General features: G+C 38.1%; 2 protein-coding genes across 2 annotated transcripts; both read right to left on the bottom strand.

The window, feature by feature from the left end:
* Window positions 1-609: 609 nt before the first annotated feature.
* On the bottom strand, window positions 610-1,122 carry LOC132181775 (probable pectinesterase/pectinesterase inhibitor 6). The gene has a single exon (XM_059595011.1). It carries the CDS (start codon window positions 1,120-1,122, stop codon window positions 610-612), a length of 513 nt encoding a protein of 170 aa, XP_059450994.1.
* Window positions 1,123-9,195: 8,073 nt separating this feature from the next.
* Window positions 9,196-9,708, bottom strand: LOC132181774 (pectinesterase inhibitor 6-like). Its single transcript, XM_059595010.1, has one exon. The coding sequence runs from the start codon at window positions 9,706-9,708 to the stop codon at window positions 9,196-9,198; it is 513 nt and encodes a 170-aa protein (XP_059450993.1).
* Between the last annotated feature and the right edge of the window lie 11,699 nt (window positions 9,709-21,407).

Genomic DNA, 21,407 nt, shown 5'->3' with positions numbered 1-21,407 from the left:
TAAATATTTAGCCAACAGTTAAAACTAATACCTATTTTGTCTTTCTTTGTTTTTCCATTCACACATAGTTCTTCTTGGAAACTATTTTTCTAAGGAAATTGTATCCAGGATTTTATCTGTGCGTTAAACAAGCTAATAATCCGGTCTGCTTGAGCTTTATCCTTTATTAGTCCATGGAGATCTGCTCCAATGTTATTGGATTACATTTTTCTTTCAAACCCATTAAGGAATTGCTTTTCACCATGTTGTGGGAATTCTCAATGATGCGAATATAATCTAGTGGATTTTGGTTTTGAAGGGTTTGTTTGGAACACCTATTTTATTTTTCGAAAACCCATTAACGACAGTTAATTCGATTTGCAGCACATAGGGACATACTCTGTTACATAACCTAACTTTCAATTTGATCCCTTTCCTTTTTCTTATCCTACAAACTTGTAGGCCATGGATTCTGCTATAACAAATGGAAAAACATGAGACAAAATACTAAAGATTAGGATTAAAAATGTTTAAAATCAAGTAAAGCCAGTTGTATAAAGGAGGGATTTTCTTATTTAATATGGTAAATTTAGTTTAGAGTATGAGGGTAGGAAGAGATTAGCGGCCCTTTCATGTCAGTTGCTTGGCAATGGACAAGACAATGCTGCAAAGCTGGCTAAATGTGGTGCCCTGACTGCCTATTGGGGACTTGCCGGGTGTCATTTCCTCGATGCTTTGGTCACATGTGTCAGCATCATCCATGGCAGCTGACACATATGTACTAATGTCGTAATTATTGGTTATAAAGGCAGTGCTGGAGTCATCAAGTTGTTCAAGTGCATCTTGGTAGAGCTCATTGCAATCTGTTAGGGCAGCCTTAATCGGCTTGCTCGATGATTTGAGTAGTTTTTTCACTTGGTCATGTATTTGGGTTGCTGTGGAAGTTGCATGCTTTAGTGCAACTTTGGCTAGGACTTCCAAACTAGTTGCAGCACGGCTTTCTGCGTCATTTTGAAGAGTTTTTCTGCACAGTTCCTTGTACAGAGTGCTATCACAAGCTTTGATGATCAAATTTTGAGCAAGAATTTGGCTTGGCAAGAGAGCTACAAGCATCAAAAGGAAGACCTTTGAAACGGTGTTCATCTTTGCTTTCGAGAAAAGTTTATGTTATGGGCTTCTAATTACATACACTGAAGTGAGTGTGTGTGTGTGTATATATATATATATAGAGAGAGAGAGAGAGAGAGAGAGAGAGAAGAGGGAAGGGGTTAGATTGGTGCGCTAGAGAAGCGCCTGACCACACACAATCACTTGTTTAACAAAGTTTCTCTCGGATTCTTATGGAGCTTGAGTCTACACCATTCACTCCCTTGGTTTTAGGAAAACACTTTCAACTCCACTGTCTTAATTACTTTCATACACTGAAGTGAGTGTGTGTGTGTGTGTGTATATATATATATATATAGAGAGAGAGAGAGAGAGAGAGAGAAGAGGGAAGGGGTTAGATTGGTGCGCTAGAGAAGCGCATGACCACACACAATCACTTGTTTAACAAAGTTTCTCTCGTATTCTTATGGAGCTTGAGTCTGCACCATTCACTCCCTTGGTTTTAGGAAAACACTTTCAACTCCACTGTCTTAATTACTTTCTTTAGTTAATCATGCTAAAAATTATTTTTTTTAGTTAATCATGCTAAAAATTATATTGGAGCATTTTTAAAATACCAATGACGGAATTGATAGTTTAATAAGAAAGAAATTGAAATCTGGCAAATAGTTAATGAACTATGATAATATTTTAAGTTTGAATGAATTATATATTTTTCTTAATTAATAAGCCATTTGGCATTTTGTTTTTCACATGGTCACAAAAAGAGAGGGAAAGAGGAATGTAGATTTGATCTAGTGACTTCCGCTTCATCAAGCGTGGTCTCCAACTAATTGAGCTATTTCTTGAAAACAAGCCATTTGGCTTTCAGTTACTTGTTTGGATGCTATGTTGGCAAAGAGAGTATTTCATAGTCATGACCATTGTTAATAATACCACTCTAGCCTACTCCCACTTTCCAACATTCACAAATCTCGATTCAAGAAAACTTTGGCCATAGCGATGCTGAATAGCTTGTGGAGAGTGAGAGCCTGAACGCCGATCTCCTCCATAGTCGCCTCTCCACTATCCAGATGCTTTCTTCTTGCTTTGTAGCAAATTCCAGAGTTCACGTCAAAGCACCGTCTCTACTAGCCCTGAACCCCACCCCCCCCACCCCCCGCTACGCCACGGTCTCAATGATAGAAATATCCAGTGGGTGTTCCATGTAGGGCTGACAATTTTGACACGACCCGCGAATCCGACACAAAGTTAAAGGGTTTTGGGTTTGATCTTAAAGGGTTTTAGTCATAATTGAGTTACCTGTTTCTGACCCGGTTATTTTTCGTGTTTGGCGGGTCAACCCCCGGGTTAAGCGGGTTGACCCGCCAAACTCGTATTAAAAAAAAAAAAACACTAAACTAAACTAAAGAGTAAAGCCTAGCGTAACGATGATTGAGTTTTGTTTCTTTTTTCTATATTACTTTGTTTTTGCTAATTTCCTTTTTATTATCTTTTTCTTAATATGATTTTAGCTTACTTGGTAAGTGATTTGTTGTTTTATAGGTTTAATTCCAAGAGATTGAGTTGTTATTTGAATAGACAATTAAACCTATTAGAGGCTGTTAGAATATTTTATATTATTTTAGTTTATTATGTTGTCTTATATGTTCTAATGTTTAGTTTAGGGTTTCTTACTTATCACTCTTAGCCTCTCTCTATATAGAGGCCTATGTAATCATCATATCACACAATCACAATAGAAGAGATGTAGTCCTATATGCTTCCGCTCTCTCTCTCTTTCTTCCGTTTCTAATATATTATCCAATATATCTAACATGGTATCAAAGCCACTTTTCTGTGGCCTCCAATAAACGTCTTTGACGATTTCCGGCGCTCCCTCCGGTGACCTCCCTTTTCCTTTTGTCCGCACGCCGCCAAGCGATCATCCCCTCAAAATTAATCCCAGATTCTTGCTTGCGAGGCACAGATCTACAGATCTGTGGAAGATCTGACGCTATCGACCCTCCAACAACACCTCTACCACGTTAGCACTTTCAACCCGATCCAAAACGGTCGACCCGGTCTAGTGGGTTAGACTTAGATCCACAGATTAGGCAATCCGATCCGTCAACTCGACGAAGTGGATCTCAAATCCGGTTCGGTCCACTAGGTTTTACAACCGGAACTGGATCCATCCAAGGCATCTCCAACCCGTTCCAAAACCGGTTTCTAACTAGGTCATCGGGTTCTAAACCGGTCCAACCGGGTCAATTCCTACAACTCGGTCCAAATTGTCAACCCGGTTTACTAGGTTAGACCCGGGTCATATCATTTTCGAGTTTGATTATATTCAATGGTCCATAGGTTTTGGCCTATTTTGGCCCAATCAAACCGGTCCAATTTAATCTAGTCTATAAGGATCTCATCCAAGTTAAAGCCCAACATTTTGGGCCCAGCTGCCTCCGCCGCCCTACGTCGACCGCCACCGGCCACCCAGCTCTGGCCACCACTTCGGTAACTTTTCCAGCGACCTAAAAAAAACAAAAAACAGTCTCGTTATTTCCCTTTCTTTTTCCCAAACTCAAGCTTGCACCTTGAGTTTGAGGGGGGATATTAGAATATTTTATATTATTTTAGTTTATTATGTTGTCTTATATGTTCTAGGGTTTAGTTTAGGGTTTTTTGCTTATCACTCTTAGCCTCTCTATATATAGAGGCCTATGTAATCATCATATCACACAATCATAATATAAGAGATGTAGTCCTATATGCTTCTGCTTCAATATATTTAACAGAGGCAATTCCCAAATCATTTACCATGTAAACTTTATACTTTGAAATTTGCTATTTGCTATGATGGACTATGGAGTTGAAAATTGCTAATCATTGTGAATGCTTTTATTGAATGGCAATTTGTTAATAATGAAACCTATTATGTTTTTATCATATTGTAATTTGTGAATTCTATTAAATCTCAATGGCATTGGTATTATTATTACATTATTTTGCCTATTTCTATACAAACGTTTCGGGTCGTGTCGGGTTGGGTCGTGTTACCTTTTAAGTAAATGAGTCTTGTCAACATGACATGACCCGGGTAATTTAAACGGGTTAAATGGGTCGTGTCGGGTTACTTGGCTATTTTTCGCATCGTGTTCATGTTTGAGAGTTCAACCCGTTTAGCTAAATACGTAGTGTTCGGGTTTAGGTTAATCGGGTGGGGGGTCATTACGGGTTGTAATCATGTCAACCCGCCAACCCATTTTGCCACCCCTAAATCCTTGGCTGCCCCAGTGTCGGAAAGGGCACCTACACTTCCCGACTCTCCCACCTCCGCGAAGAGCTTTCCTCCTCCGGTCCCCACGCTTTCTAGGTCTCCTAGGGTTCCATTTTCTTTTTCAATTTCAATTTCTTCTTTGTTTGCTTTGAATTTTCCTAAATTCTTGTTCTTAGAATTGTGTTTTATATAAACAATAGTTTTGGCAAAGCTAAACGGAGCGTTTTTTGTAGGAATGAAAAGATCTTCTTCAACCTTCATCAGTTTGTCTAACTCTTTGACCCAATTACAGTAACAGAACAGAAATGGGGTGAGTCATGATCATGTTTCTCTTAGAAAATATTTGCCTCATGATGAATGATTGAGGGTGGGCCACTATGAAATCAAGAAAAACTCTATGGGGTGTAAAGAGAATTTTTGAGAAGTGAGGGAGGCATTTAACCGCTCTCGACCCCTTCCCTCCGCCCCAGTTACCTTTTATTATATTAGCTACAATATAATCACCAGAAGTTGAGTCCACAATTCCTTCACACCAAACTCAATCCACACTCATATATCAAACAATTTTCAAGCTAGCATTTAATTTTTATTTATTTATTTATTTTTATGTTCCTATAAGGTTTTACATGTATGGCATGAAGTGTAAGACTTTGTTTTAATATGGTCAACGAACATGAGGGCTGTTTCTTTGAAGTTTCCTTTTTCTTTTTAATGCTTCCAAGACAACAGGTCCCATGTCCCACTTTTATATTTAATTATTTTTGTATTAGAAGACTTAATCACATGCTTACATACTGTGATAAACATTTTTAATTAGAACTCAAATATGAGAACACAAAAATTATTGGGCTTTTTAAATTAGAATTGAACTATGAGAACAAAAAAACTATTGAGCAATTTCTTTGTTGTCGTATGATCATCACCAATCAATAGAGATACTCTTCAGACTCCAGCTTTGTCATCTACTCCATTCATCACTCTCGATAGATATTATATTCATGGAATAAGAGTCACTGTCAAGATGTCTTGATGGTGAAAATAGTGGACACGTGAGACTCAAAATCTCGTGCTAAAGGGAGTGGAGATATTTAGGTCCTCATCAAGGCATAATATTATTGAGAATACTCTTTGATTGAGAAATTCAGTAATAGGCGGCTACAGGCATCAATCTAGACTTTCTTATCATTTTGAGGCCTATTCGAAAGAGAATCCAGTACTTAGGCCTTGTTTGTTAAATGACAATGGAAGAAGTCGGTTCCACAACACTGTTTGAAGGACAACAAGAGTGGACAGATAGCAGTCCTCGTGGCTTGTGAAATACTACAGTAAAATGTAGACGCCAAATGGCGTGGGAAAAATGACTTATTGAACAACTACAATGATCGCAAAATGATAATAACGCTGGGGAGAAGTTTCTGAAGGTATTTTTGGTGCTCAGGCCACTGAAGGACAAAAGGGTAGGTACCACATGGGTTTAGCTTTTTCAAAGGGCACTAATATCTGGCTTTGTCTAGTCTCGTCAACCAGTCTGTGCGACAGAGGTGAAAAAAACCTATGCAAAATCTGCTACCGCACATTAGTCAAAACCCACCAACAATGCTGCGTTGCTTGCCAAACATTACCTTATGATCACACGTGTGAAAAACAAAAAAGCCTTACCAATTTCGAAATGATTGAAAAGTTCTTAATGGTTTGAATGGAAACTTAACTAGAGATTTTGTAGACAAAAAATATATATAAGAAACTAATAAATAATAATGTGGACAAAAAAAAAAAAAAAAAAACTTTTAAAAACTAAGTTTTTTCACTTATTTTTAGATCACATAAAAAACTAGAGCTAGCATTTTATAACTCTTATGATTGATTCATTTGTTTTTTGTTTTGTTTTGTTTTTTTTTTTTTTTTCGATTCCTTTAAGAACTGGATTATAGAAAATCAACTATTCAACAATCTCCAACTATGTTTGAACTTGGCTCATGCCTGATCAAGTCCAATTATGGAACTTTTTCTTTAAGTTTCTTATGATTTTTTTTTTTCTTTTCCAAATCAAGCATGAACAAGTAATGAGCTAAAAACTATTACAATTCTTATGTCTCACATTAATTAAGTCTAATCTTAATTATGTGTATATAAGCTCTGTGCACCCTATCCTTGCAAGCCAGTTTTTAAGAGTGAGTTCAACTCAATGTTTGTATCATTTGGTATTAGACCCAAACTCCACGTCATGGGTTCGACTTATGGCCTAGATTAAAATACTCATAGGTAAGTCGAGCCGATAAAAGAGAAAGTTCTACCACCAAATCAGTGTTGATATAGTGGGCCGCCATGGACGTTAGCTGTGGAAAATGTGGTGGAGATATTCGGGTCCTCATCAAGGCATAATATTATTGAGAATACTCATTGAATGAGAAATTCAGTACTAGGCGGCTACAGGCATCAATCTAGACTTTCTTATCATTTCGAGGCCTATTCGAAAGAGAATCCAGTACTTAGGCCTTGTTTGTTAAATGACAATGGAAGAAGTTGGTTCCACGACACTGTTTGAAAGACAACAAGAGTGGACAGATAGCAGTCCTCGTGGCTAGTGAAATGTTACAGAAAAATGCAAATGCCAGGTGGCGTGGGACAATTAACTTCTTGAACAACTACAATGATCATAAAATGACAATAACGTTAGGGAGAAGTTTCTGAGGGTATTTTTGGTGCTCAGGCCACTGAAGGACAAAAGGGTAGTTACCACATGGGTTTGGCTTTTTCAGAGAGCACTAATATCAGGCTTTGTCCGGTCTAGTCAACCAGTCCGTGCGACAAAGGTGAAAAAAACCTATGCACAATCTGCTACAGCACATTACTCAAAACCCACCAACGGTACCGTGGAAACCCACCAATAACGTTGCGTCGTTTGCCAAACATTACCTTATGATCACACATGTGAAAGCAGAAAGCCTTACGAATTTCAAAATGATTGAAAAGTTCTTAATAATTTGAATAGAAACTTAACTAGACATTTTGTACACAATATATATATATAACTTTTAAAAACTAAGTTTATCACTTATTTTTAGATCACGTAAAAAACTAGAGCTATCATTTTATAACTCTTATGATTGATTTTTTTTTTTTTTCCCGATTCCTTTAAGAACTGGATTATAGTAAATCAACTGTTCAACAATCTCCATCTATGTTTGAACTTGGCTCATGCTTGATCAAGTCCAATTACAGAACTATTTCTTTAAGTTTCTTAAGATTTTTTTTTTCTTTTCCAAATCAAGCATGAACAAGTAATGAGCTAAAAACTATTACAATTCTTATGTCTCACATGAATTAAGCCTAATCTTAATTATGTGTATATAAGCTCTGTGCACCCTAACCTTGCAAGCCAATTTTTAAGGGTGAGTTCAACTTAATGTTTGTATCATTTGGTATTAGGCCCAAACACCACATCATGGCTTCGAGTTATGAAGTGGGCGACCTATGGCCTAGATTAAAATACTCATAGGTAAGTCGAGCCGATAAAAGAGAAAGTTCTACCACAAGATCAGTGTTGATAGAGTGGGCCGCCATGGACATTAGCTGTGGAAAACATGGTGGTATGTTACAATCCTTACGTCCTACATGAGTTTTTCACTTTTATGTTAAGATTTATCACTTTTTAAAATTTCTTAATGCAATATCAGACCAGGCCTTAATAGACCAGATCTCACACAAAAGCACCTGGTTGGCAACTTTTGTCAACCTATTAAATGTAGGGGTGAAAAGGTGGGGGGTTATTAACTGCCCGCTAACCGCTTTTAAAGGTGGTTAGAAAAAATCACTAATCGTTAACCGCTAATTGCATATATATATATACACATACATGAAACAACGTCGTTTTTGAGAATTTCACTTTTATATTAGGATTTGACACTAAATTTTGACGGGAAGGTTAACATAGCAAACTTCTAAAAGATAGTTACCTGAAATTGATACTTTTTAGTGATGAAACATTTGGGGGTGGTAAGTGAAGTTTTCATTTTTATTTTTATTTTTTCATTGAGTTCATTTTTTCCTTTTTACTAATATTTATGCCTGTATTAATAAAACCAATTCGAGGATATTGTTGTAATTTAACTTTTATATCCTTTATAAATAAGTTCTTCAAGATTAAGGTTTTAGAGCTATGGTCTTCCTCTCCGAGGCTCAGAACCCACCTTCTTTGCCGAATGCATCCTAACAATATCCCTTAGCACTGCTATCTCTTTGATTCATGTTGATTTGGTTATCCTTATTTTGTCTTTCTTTGTTTTGACATTTACACATAGTTCTTCTTAGGAACCTATTTTCCAAGGAAATTGTTTCCAGGAGTTTATCTGTGCGTAAAACAAGTTAATAATCCTGTTCGCTTGAGCTTTCTCCTTTATTAGTCCAAGGAGATTTGCTCCAATGTTATTGGATTACATTTTTATTTCAAACCCAGTAAGGAATTTCTTTTTACCATTTTTGTAGGAATTCTTGTCGAAGCGAATATAATCTAGTGGATTTTTGGTTTTGAAGTGTTTCTTTGTATTGCCTATTTTATTTGACAGAATCTCCATTAACCACAGTTAATTTGATTTGCAACACATAGGGAGATACTCTGTTACATGATCTAACTTTCAATTTGATCTCTTCCTTTTTTCGTCTCTGACAAATTTGTAGGCGATGGATTCTGCTATAACAGAAAAACACAAGATAAACTACTAAAGATTAGCATTAAACATGTTTGAAATCAGGTAAAGCCAATTGTATAATGGAGGGATTTCTTTTTTTTTTTTTTTTAATATGGTAATTTTTGTTTAGAGTATGAGGGTAGGAAGAGATTAGCAGCCCTTTCATGTCAGTTGCTTGGCAATGGACAAGACAATGCTGCAAAGCTGGCTAAATGTGGTGCCCTGATTGCCTATTGGAGTCTTGCCGGGTGCCATTTCCTCGATGCTTTGATCACATGTGTCAGCATCATCCATGGCAGCCGACAAATATGTACTAATGTCGTAATTCTTGGTTATAATGGCAGTGCTGGAATCATCAAGTTGTTCAAGTGCATCTTGGTAGAGCTCATTGCAGTCTGTCAGGGCAGCCTTAATCGGCTTGCTCGATGATTTGAGCAGTTTTTTCACTTGGTCATGTATTTGCGTTGCTGTGGATGTTGCATGCTTTAGTGCAACTTTGGCCAGAACTTCATAACTAGTTGCAGCACGGCTTTCTGGGTCATTTTCAAGAGTTTTTCTGCACAATTCCTTGTACAGAGTGGTATCACATGCTTTGATGATCAAATTTTGAGCAAGAATTTGGCTTGGCAAGAGAGTTACAAGCATCAAAAGGCATACCTTTGAAATTGTGTTCATCTTTGCTTTTGGCATTCAAGAAAGTTTATGTTAGGGGCTTCTAATTAGATACACTAAAGTGTGTGTGTGTGTCTATATATATTGAGAGAGAGAGAGAGAGAGAAGTGTGTATGGGTTAGATTGATGCACTAGAGAAGCGCATGACCACACACAATCACTTGTTTAACAAAGTTTCTCTCGGATTCTTATGGAGCTGAAGTCTGCACCATCCACTCCCTTGTTTTTAGCAAAACACTTTCAACTCCACTATATTAATTACTTTCTTTAGAACAAAATGCTATTTTAATCAATTATTCTGTTCGATTTTAATTGTGTACATGAACTATTTTTTTTAGTTAATCATGCTAGAAATTATATTGGAACATTTTTAAAATACCAATTAAAATGACAGAATTGATAGTTTAATAAGAAAGAAATTGAAATCTGGCAAATAGTTAAAGAACTATGATAATATTTTAAGTTTGAATTAATTATTTATTTTTCTTAATTAATAAGTCATTTGGCATTTTTTTTGACACGTTCCCAAAAAAAAAGGGGGGAAAGGGAAATGGAGATTCGGTCTAGTGACTTCCGCTTCATAAGTCGTGGTCTCCAACTAATTGAGCTATTTCTTGTAAGAAAGCCATTTGGCCTTTGGGTACTTGTTTGGATCCTATGTTGGCAAAGAGTGTATTTCGTAGTCATGAACATTGTCAATAATAGCACTCTGGTCTACTCCACTTCCTAACATTCCCAAATGCGACTCAAGAAAACTTTGGCCATGGTGGTTTTTGAACTGCTCCTGGAGAGAGAGAGAGAGAGAGCGAGAGACTTAACACCGATCTCCTCTATAGCCGCCTCCACTATCTAGATGCTCTCTTCTTGCTTTGTAGCAAATTTTGGAGCAGACCTTGAAGAGCCGTCTTTGCTCACCCAAAACCCCCTCCCGCTACGCCACGGCCCCAAGGACAGAAACGTCAAGTGGGTGTTCCTTGGTTGCCTCGGCATCGAAAAGGGCACCTACTCTTTCTGCCTCTCCCACCTCCTCGGTGTCCCCCACATCGCCACCAGCAATCTCATCCGCGAAGAGCTCTCCTCCTTCGGTCCGCTCGCTTGCCAAGTCCCTTTGGGTTCTATTTCTTTCTCTTTCAATTTCTTCTTCGTTTTCTTGGATTTTCCTAAATTCTTGTTCTTAGAATTGCATTTTATATAAACAATAGTTTTGGCAAAGCTAAATGGTGTCTTTTTTTTAGAAATGAAAAGATCATCTTCAACCTTCTTCTTCAACCTTTATCGGTTAGTCTAACTCTTTGACCTATTTACAAGAACATAAGAGATATGGTGTGAGTCATGAATCTTGTCTCTCATAGAAATATTTTCCCCGTGATGCATGGCTAATGGTGGGCAACTAGGATATCTTGAAAAATTCTATGGGGTGTGAGGATAATTTTTAAGAGGTGAAGGGGCCATTTAACCCCTCTCGACCCCCTTAGCCATATACTCCAAGCGACCACCGCCATGACTTCCATCTACTCCTATCCATGTAACGACAAAGCTCCTCCATAATAATCATAAAATCCTAATGCATGATACTTCTTTTTTGAATCATACTACCACAAATGCTCCATACTATATGTGCAGTAGGACAACACCATAGAAAATGCCTTGTAGACTCCACTTCCACCCCAAAGTTTGGGCATAGAGGATCTGAAGAAAAAGTATGTAGAGATGGCTCGGCAATTAGCTAATGGAGAGCATCGATCTGTGGCCGAGGATCTAATGCAGAACATAAACCTCCCTTTCACCGATTGGGTAATGAGGTTTCTTCTTCCTGATAAGTTCAAGGTACCCCGTGTCGACAAGTATGATGGCAATGGAGACCTGTCGATCACAAGAAGAGCTTCCGAGCTCACCTCATTCTCCACAACACCCCCGACGACATCGCATGCTGAGCTTTCCCTTTGACTTTGAAGAGAGTTGCCAAATAATGGTTCGGGAGGTTGGCTCCCAAATCTGTGGACAACTTCGATTCCCTTGGACACCAGTTTTTAAGCCAATTTCTGACAATCCAAAAGAGGAAGAACCCTACCTACCTGTTGTGCCTTGTGCAAGGGAAAAATGAATCCTTGAAGGATTACATGCTGAGGTTCAACCGAGAGAAGCTGAGTGTAGAAAGCCTGAAGGAAGAGACGGTGCACTCGGCTTTGATGAACATAATCAAAACCGGAGGGCCGTTGATGACCAAGCTAGCCCGAATACCTACTTTGGTAACTCTTCATCAGTTTATGAACAAAGCCGAATAGTTCATAAACCAAGAGGAAACCATCAGTGCCCTGATGAAATCCAAAGGGGACAATGGTTAGGGTGGAGCAAGCAGCAGCAAGGCAGCACTGGAGAGCTCCACTAAGAAGAGAAAGGAGGAGAGGAGCCCGAAGAGTCTGGGGAAGTAGGTAAACCCTTTCCGCCGACAGAACCAAAGATAGACTCCACTGAATACCAGTGTGACTGAAGTGTTCATGGAGATTAAGAGGGATCCCAATTTCAGATGGCCAGCGAAGATGAGGACTCCTCCTCAAAGACGCAACAACCAAAAGTTTTGCGAGCACCACAATGACCATGGTCATCTGACCGAGGATTGCATATCTCTGTGGATGCAGATTGAAAACTTCATCAAAATGACAAGTTGGTGAGGTTATTGGCCGACGAAAGAGAGAAGGGTAGGAACCCTCAGGAGCACCAGCCTCTGCGGCTGGAGGCGAATCATGAAGGCCTCGAATGAGGACAAGATCAAAGAAGAAGATGTGATGAGCCGAGGAGAGATCAGGACGACCACAAAAATCCTCGGAATCAAAATGTGATTGGTGAAATTCACACAATTTCTTGAGGGATAGTTGGTGGAGGAGAGTCCAACTCTATGAGGAAGGCTCACGCAAGGAGATTGAATGTAGAGGAGGTTCTCCTTCTTGAAAGGCCATCAATGGCTAACCATGCCATTCACTAGATTTTGGTGGACAATGGAAGCTCAGTTGATATCTTGTATTGGCCATTTTTCAAACAAATGGGGATTGATCGGGAGAGGATCAAACCATTTGGTTCACCACTGGTTGGGTTTGCAAGACAGAAAGTTCAACCCATGGGGCTTATCTCCCTTCCTGTTACAGCAAGAACAGCCCCCAAGCAAGCAACAGTAATGGTGAATTTCTTGGTGGTTGACTGACCATCTGCCTTCAACGCAATCATTGTTCGTCCTTCACTGAATAAGTTGAAGGCTGCAACTTCAACTTACCACATGAAGATGAAGTTTTCGAGGGATGAGAGGGTCGAGGAAGTCAAGGGAGACCGAGTTGCAGTAAAGAAGTGTCATAATACTTTACTGAAGAAACCCTTGGGATCTGCGCTCCTAACGATTAGTAATGTGGGCAGCAGAAAAGAGGGTAAGCTGAAGTGTGAACTAGCCGAGGGCAAGGTTGCGAAGATTGGCTCACAACTAACCCCAAAAACTTGAGAAGGCCTCACCAACATTCCTTGGGAAAACATAGAAGTGTTTGCATGGACACATGAAGACATGCCAGGGATCAACCCCGAGGAGATTGTCCACCAGCTAAATGTGGACCTGGTGATGGAGCCAGTAAAACAGAAAAGAAGGAAGTTTGCTCCTGAGTGAAACATAGCCATCACCGAAGAGGTGGAGAAATTGGGTAAGGCTCGGTTCATTGAGGAAGTCTACTATCATGATTGGTTGGTCAATGTAGTATTGGTCAAAAACTCCAATGGAAAATGGAGGATGTGCGCAAACTTGACCAACCTGAACAAGGCATGCCCGAAGGACAACTTTCCACTATCGTGGATTGATGTGTTGATGGATTCAATAGCTAGATAGGGGTTGCTCAGTTTCATGGATGTGTTTTCTGGTTATAACAAGATTTACATGTATCCATCTGACCAAGTGAAGATTGCATTCATCACGAACCGAGGCTTGTACAGCTACAAAGTCATGTCATTCGGTCTGAAGAATGCTGGGGCCACCAATCAGAGGCTGGTGAACAAGATGTTCCGGGGGCAGATCGGAAGAAATATGGAAGTCTATGTCAATGACATGCTCGTCAAGAGTGTGTTACCACTGGACCACACCCATGATTTGCAAGAAACATTTAAGGCGCTGAGACAATACGGGATGAAGTTGAATCCCGTGAAGTGCACTTTTGGACTCTTCTCAGGGAAATTCCTCGGTTATATGGTTCCAACCAGGGAATCGAAGCCAACCCTAAGAAGATCCAAGCAGTCCTGGACATGTAATCCCCAAGGAACACAAAATAGCTTGAACAACTTACTAGAAGGATTGAGACGCTAAATAGGTTTATCTCTCGGTCAACCGAAAAATGTCTCACTTTCTTAAAGATCTTAAGAAAGGAATTTGAGTGGTCCGAGGAGTGTGAACAAGCATTTGAGTAGCTGAAGAAATACCTAGCCAGCCCACCTTTGTTGCGCTGAACAATTCCCAGAGAAACGCTGTACCAATCTGTCAGAAACACAAGAAATATATATTTATACATCTGTGTGTGTGTGTGTGTGTTGTTTGAGAGGAGAGTAGCTGCAGGGTGAATACACAGCCTCCCCTATTCTTCTTCTATTCTTTCTATACTTTTCTTCTATTCTTTTTTCTCATACAAACTAACATGGTATCAAAGCCAAAACATTATCCATATACCCACTCCTTCATCATTTTTTTTCCTTTATTTTCTCTGTTATTGGTTCTACTGCAATCTGGAAAATGGGCTTCATGCCCACAAACCATGATTAACGGTAGATGGGGGTCGGCGTGGTGTTTGGCCAACCTCGTCTGTGGTGTCCGGTGATGTATGTGGCTGCCAGAGGTGACGTAAGTGGTTGACAAAGAACCTGATTTGTTTGGGCAGCAGCTGAGTTGATGTTGAATCGCTGCCTTGTGGTCATCGATTGAGTCTAAATTCGTTGGTTTTGATATTTCCAACGTGGTCTTCCGGTCTCCGGTGAGTTTGATCTGTCTCCGGCGAAGAATCTGCAGAAAAGATGATCTATGGTCGCCGATCGCTTCTGTAGCTTAAGGGTTTGGTATTGCCGGCGTTGTCTGTCTGGTTCTGGAGAGTTTGGTTGTCTCCGGGGAATCTCTGTTGAAGCTCCGACGAAGCTCCTGTTGGGTGTTTTCAACTATATTTCCACTGGTTTTTCCTCTCTCTCATTATTTTACTGATTGGTGTTGGTTTAAGCTAGGTTTTTTTTTTTTTTGCCCTTGGAGTTTGTTTTTGGCCTCTTTGTTGATTGAGATTATGGCCCCTACTAGTTCAAGTTTTGTTCAAGATTCTAATCTTATCTCCATTTCAAAAGATGAGTATGCTCAGTTCTTGGCCTATAAGCATTCCACTTCCATTGCTACTCTTGCTCAGTCAGGTATTGCATCTCACTGTCTTTTACCTCCACTTGCAACTCGTGGATTATTGACTCTGGCTCCAATGAACAAGCTACTAGTTCGGTTACTTCTCTCTCTGATTATCATCTTGTTGATGCACCCCACAATGTCACCCTAGCTAATGGTTCCCTCTCTACTGTAGCCGGCTCTGGCCACACACATTTGAGTCCAGATATTAATTTGTTTGATGTTCTACATGTTCCTAGTTTTCCTTTTAATTTATTATCCATTAGTAAAATTACCAAAGCCCTTAATTGTTTTGTTAGTTTTTACCATTCTTTGTGCATTTTTTAGGATCTCAAGACGCGAAGGATGATTGGTATGGGGCTTGAAGTTGGTGGCTAATATTATCTGGATCTTGCACCTTTGGGTCCCCCTCGTGCTTTGCAGTCATCAAACTCCGCTCTTCAGTGGCATTGTCGTCTTGGTCATCCCTCCCTTCCTACGTTGAAACATCAGGTCCCGAGTCATCGTCATGAGTTGTCTGCGTCTTGCAAAGCTTGCCAGCTTAGTAAGCATCATCGTGATCCTTTTCCGTCAAGAGTTGTTAGTTGGGTTTCTCATCCTTTTCGGTTCGTTCATTCTAATTTATGGGGTCCTATGAATATTGCGTCCAATACATTTCATTATTTTGTGACATTTGTGGATGATTTTTCCCGCATGACTTGGTTACTTTTAATGAAAAATCGGTCAGAATTATTTTCAATCTTCCAAATTTTTCGAAATAGGATTAAGACTCAATTTTCTCAGAAAATTCATATTTTGCATTCTGATAATGCCAAAGAATACACTTCTAGTTCTTTTGCTTCTTATTTATCTGATAAAGGCATTATGCATCAAACCTCATGTGCTCACACTCCACAACAAAATGGTGTTGCTGAACGCAAGAATCATCATTTATTGGATGTTGTGCGTTGTCTTTTAATTCATATGCATTGATAAGCACCGAATGTTGCACCTTCAAGCCCCTTAATTTACATATGTTAATTCCTTAGCATTGTTATTTGTTTGATTTTGTTTTATTTTTGTGTTTTAGGTCTTATTTGACAAACCATTGAAAATTGGGCTTAAAAGGGCAAAAAACTGGGCATTCTGGATCTAGGATCGAGCGCAGCTATTCCTGAGCTTGAGCGGAAGTCTGCGGCTAGGGATCAAGCGCATGCCTGCGCTTGTGCGCATAACAGCTAGGCTTGAGCGCATTGCACTCGAGCGCACAAAACTTTGAATCGAGCGCACTCGGGCGTGTATTGCACGGCAGCAATCCTTTTCCAGCGTAAATTTGGTTTTCAGTCTCCCAATTGGAATGGGAGACTGACCTCCGGTTTTCTAGGATTTTCCTAATCCATTGTAAACAGACACACCGCTTACTAGAGCTAGAAATCAGAAATTTGTCTTTGAAGCTTAGAAGATAATGAGCAGCTACACCCCTTCATGGGGTGTTGATGTAACCCTATCCAAGCACAATGGTTTGATTGTATTTAATTTCTATATTTTCATTTTATGCATGTTGATTGTATAACCATGAGAATTGCTACCTTTTGATTATGTTCTTAATTATTAAATGCAATTGTTCTTAAATTCCAAAATCAATAGTTGTGAAATTCTTCTATTGTCTTAGAAAGTATTTTACTTTTATTGATCTCAAATCATTCTTGTTTTCTGTGATTATGAGGAAGATGGTTATACAATGGGTTTAATTGACATATGATCAATAGGATTTAATAGGTCATGCCTAGGGAAGACGGATTGTACTACACCCTAATTTAGTGTAATTTAGGTAGATAGTCTGTGCCAACCGAAGATGGGTTACACTTATTCATTGATTGTATGTATCTTGTTAAAAAAAATTGATAATTTATACCTAAGGAAGACGGATCGTACCGTATCTTAGTGGTTAGGTGAACGATCCGTGCCAACCGAAGATAGATTATGTTTATTCTTTAATAAGTTAGTTTCTTGTTTATTTATAACATGCATATAACAAATTTCTGGGATTAATTATGATTAACCATTGTTGTGCAGATAGAGGTGAAGTCAATACCCTACATTCTCTCTTATTGTAAATCTCTTTTATTTTTATGCACTTTAAGTTTTAAAGAAAATCAAATCAATTCTCTTTTTAATTAAGTTAATTTTAATCTTTCGAATTTTGATAATAAAATCCCTGCAGTCCTTGAGGTTCGACACCCTCAATATAGCCCAATCCTACGGGATTCGTCCTATTACGAGTTGTAATTTCATAGTTGATATTTTTGGTCACAAAAATACCGCATCATGCATGTCCCCAAACATTTCTAGAGTGATGTTGTTCTCACTGCTAATTATCTCATTAATCAGATGCCCTCCTCAATCTTAGATGGTGCTTCTCCACATTCGCTCTTATACTCCTCTTCACCACCATTTGCCTTACCACTCAAGGTTTTTGGGTGTGTGTGCTATGTTCATAACTTGGGTCTTGGGTATGATAAACTTGATCCTCACTCTACTAAATGTGTCTTCCTTGGTTATTCCACAACTCATAAAGGATATCGTTGTTATAGTCCTATTCTTCGCCGCTACTTTACTAGCGCCGATGTCACATTTGTTGAGTCTCTTTCCTATTTTCCTGTTGATGCGTCTTCCAAAGCGTCTACCCTTGATCCTAATGTCTCGTCTATTCCGCTACCTGTTACATATCTCTATGAGCCTGTCGTGTTGCCTCCATGCGCTTGTGCTCCTCTCCAAGTTTATACACGTCAGCCACTCCCATCAGCTCCTACACCTCCACCATCATCCATCCCGTCTTCGGATCCGCTGCCACCTACATCTGATTCCTTGTCCATTGCCCTACGAAAAGGTACACGTTCTTGCACTACTAAACATTTTATCAATTAGTTTATATCCACTAGTTCTTTATCTCCTTCCCATTCTTGCTTTATTTCCCATCTTTCTACTGTTTCCACCCCAAGGACAGTGCAAGATGCCTTATCTGACTCTGTTTGGAAGCAAGCTATGGAATTGGAAATGAAGGCCTTACATCAAAATAGTACGTGGGAACTTGTTGATAAGTGCCAAATATTGCATATTTGGACCCCTTTATTTACATTAGTTAATCCTTTATATGTGTCGTTATTTAATGTTTTGTGTTAGTTTTGTATTAGTTTTGTATTTTTAGTATTTTGTAGGTTGTTAAAGAAAAACTACAAATTTAAAGGGAAAAATGCTAAGTTTGGAAGAAAGCATATATTGTGCAAATTCTAATATACTCGCAAGTGCACGAATCATTTGCAACATAATGTTTTGCAAGTGCATGGTCGAACCCATAGGAAATTGTGTTTTCGAAAGAGCAATTTTTATCTAAACTAATTAAATCCTAATCTAGTTCCAAAAAGGGTTTTCATTTTAGTTTTAAAAATTAAAAGACAAACATAAACTAAGAGATAAAATACTACGGTTTGGGAATTCACAATCACCGAATCATAACAACATACTTTCATGTTTATCAATATTAATATGAAGTTCTCACAATTAAAATTTTAGATGTGTTTTACAAATGCTTCAAACAATTAATCAAAACCATCACATGTATCCATTCATTGCACAAATCACAAGAGGAATCCAATATCAATTAAATCATCAGATGTATCCATAAATCACAAAAGATATCCAATCTTAATTGAAACACCAAATGTATCGTAGAACAAATCACAAGGGATATCCAATTATGTGGAAATTATCTTAAATCATCAAGTGTATCCTTAAATCACAAAATATATCCAAGAATCACTCTACACATTGAAAAGAGATAAAACAATTGAAATATTAAACGCAATAAAATCAAATAAATAAAGACTTACATGAAAATATTGATGTTCTTCATCAATGAGGTTTCATCCCCAACCTTAGTTGGGAATTTAACTCCATATAAAAATAAAACCTAAATTTAAAGAAAACCTAAACTAAAAAGAGAAAAATTGCAGGATTTTGCTCTCTGAAATTCTATATATTTTCTTGAATGCAAGGAATTCTATTTATAGGCTTAGGGAAGTCCTAGAAGCCTAAGTAAACCTAAATAATTCGGAGGTCTGTCTCCCAATCAAAATAGAAGTCTGAAATCGGAATAGAATTCTTCCAAATTTGTATCCTTTTATTGCGGGGCGATTTTGACATAGTAACCGTCCGAATTAGGAAAATCCTATTTCACAACGAATTGTATTATTTTGAGTTAGCTTTCCAATACAGCTTGAATCACTTCAATATGATATTTGAGCGCAAAGTTATACTCAAAATATTGAGACATTTGCAGAATCTGAATTTGAATCAAATCCGAAATTTTATCCAATCTGAACTTTAATCTAATCTGACTTTTAATCTGATTTAACCTTTTCTTGGATTTGCTTAAACTTAGCCACATCATCCAGGTCTTCTCAAAGTATGCTTTCTTCCAAACTTTGCATTTTTTCCTTTAAAGCTGTAGTTTTTCTTTAAGGGAAATGCTAGAGATCCAAACATTTTTCCAGAAAGTAATTTCCAGAATGATGTGGAGCCAACATGGCTGATGCCATGTCTGTTAAATTCAAACAAGTAAAAAAAAAATATATGGCCCACAGAGATTGCGTTTTGGTTTGGCATTGGAGAAATGGTGTGTCAGGAGTGATGGGCGACAAAGACTATTGGTGCATAAGATGACAAAAATTCAATAAAAAAATTTTTCCTTCTCAAATTCATTCCTTTTCATTTTGCCCCAAAATTTTTCCCTCCCACCAAAGAGCACCTCCCGCCCTCCGTAACATTCTTGTGACCCACCAGCCACTCCACTACCGGACACCATCACCTGCAATCCATCATCTGTAAAGGTAACTATTTTTTTGTTTTTTTGAGATATATATTTTTTTAGAGATTTTTTAATTGTTGTTGATGACACATATGGTTGTTTGATTGCTTTCTTACTAGGACTCTCCTACAAAAATTTAGACATTTTTTTGTATTTCACTTAGTTGATTTTGTTTTATTGATAATATTATATCTCTCTTTTGTTGGTTTTTTTTTTAATCGTATAATGAATGGATTTTTTTTTTTTTTTTTTTTTGTTAATCTTGGATTTTTGAATGGAAGAACACAGTTATTTAGCTTTCTTGTATAGGGCAATCGTTTTGGTGTATAAAAGTTTTTTTTTGGATTTTTTTTTTTTTTTTAATGTTGATTGTGGATTGACAGGATTGAAAAATGTTAAAGGGTTAACCTTGGTGCTTAGAACTAATGAGCATTGTTTGACTTTTGTTTCTTTGATAGAGAGGTTCTTTTAGCACAAAAGTTAAAGAGTTAATTTCTCTCCATCAAGTTAAGATCTCCTGTAATTTGACATTGATACCGAGTTCAATGATGAATGTGAGCAACAATGAAGCTCTTGACCCTCCTCTTGGCCCTCAAATTGGTTAGTTAAAAAAACAATTTGCTTGTATAGTATGATTTGTTAAATTTATGTTAATTGTTTTCTTTTAACTTTGTTTAGATATAACTACACTTGAAAATCAAATGGTTGAAGAACCAACAATTGGTATGATGTTTGATTCTGAAGAAGAGGTTTTTTCATATTATAAGCAATATGCTAAGCAAGTAGGTTTTGGTGTGACAAAAAGATCTCGTAGACTTGGAGATGATGGAAATGTAAGATATTTCACCATTGCATGTCTTCGTGAGGGCAAGTCAAAAAGCAAAGCATCTAATATAGTTAGGCCAAAACCAATGGAGAGAATGGGGTGCAAGGCAAAGATCAATGCAAAAGTAAGTCTAGATGGAAGATTTACATTGTCTAGTGTCGTGCTTGAACACACTCATGTAGTTAGCCCAAGCAAGACAAAATATTTTAGATGCCATAAGAAGTTAAATTCTCGTGTGAAAAGAAAGCTTGAACAACTAGATGATGCTGGAGTCCGTCCGAGTAAAAATTACAAAGCTCTTGCTATTGAAGCGGGTGGGTATGATAATCTTCCATTTGGAGAGAAAGATTGTAGAAATTACATTAACAAAGTAAGGAATGAGTTACTTGGAGAAGGAGATGCAGAAGCATTGCGTAACTATTTAATGAGAATGCAACAAAAAAATGACCGTTTCTTTTATGTCATAGACATTGATGAAGAAAGCCGTTTGAAAAATGTGTTTTGGGCAGATGCACGAAGTAGGGCAGCATATGAATCTTTTGGAGACGTCATAACATTTGACACTACATACTTGACTAATAAATACAAGATGTCGTTTGCACCTTTTGTTGGAGTGAATCACCATGGTCAATCCA

The sequence above is a fragment of the Corylus avellana genome, chromosome ca5 (assembly GCF_901000735.1).
Source record: "Corylus avellana chromosome ca5, CavTom2PMs-1.0".
NCBI lineage: Eukaryota > Viridiplantae > Streptophyta > Magnoliopsida > Fagales > Betulaceae > Corylus > Corylus avellana.
The sequence above is the reverse complement of the archived record's forward strand: the minus strand, read 5'-3'. Positions and strand labels throughout refer to the sequence as shown.

What these genes read in the sequence shown, in the direction of transcription:
- LOC132181775 (XM_059595011.1), bottom strand. Translation starts at nt 1,122, where the DNA reads ATGAACACCGTTTCAAAGGTCTTCCTTTTGATGCTTGTAGCTCTCTTG.
- LOC132181774 (XM_059595010.1), bottom strand. Translation starts at nt 9,708, where the DNA reads ATGAACACAATTTCAAAGGTATGCCTTTTGATGCTTGTAACTCTCTTG.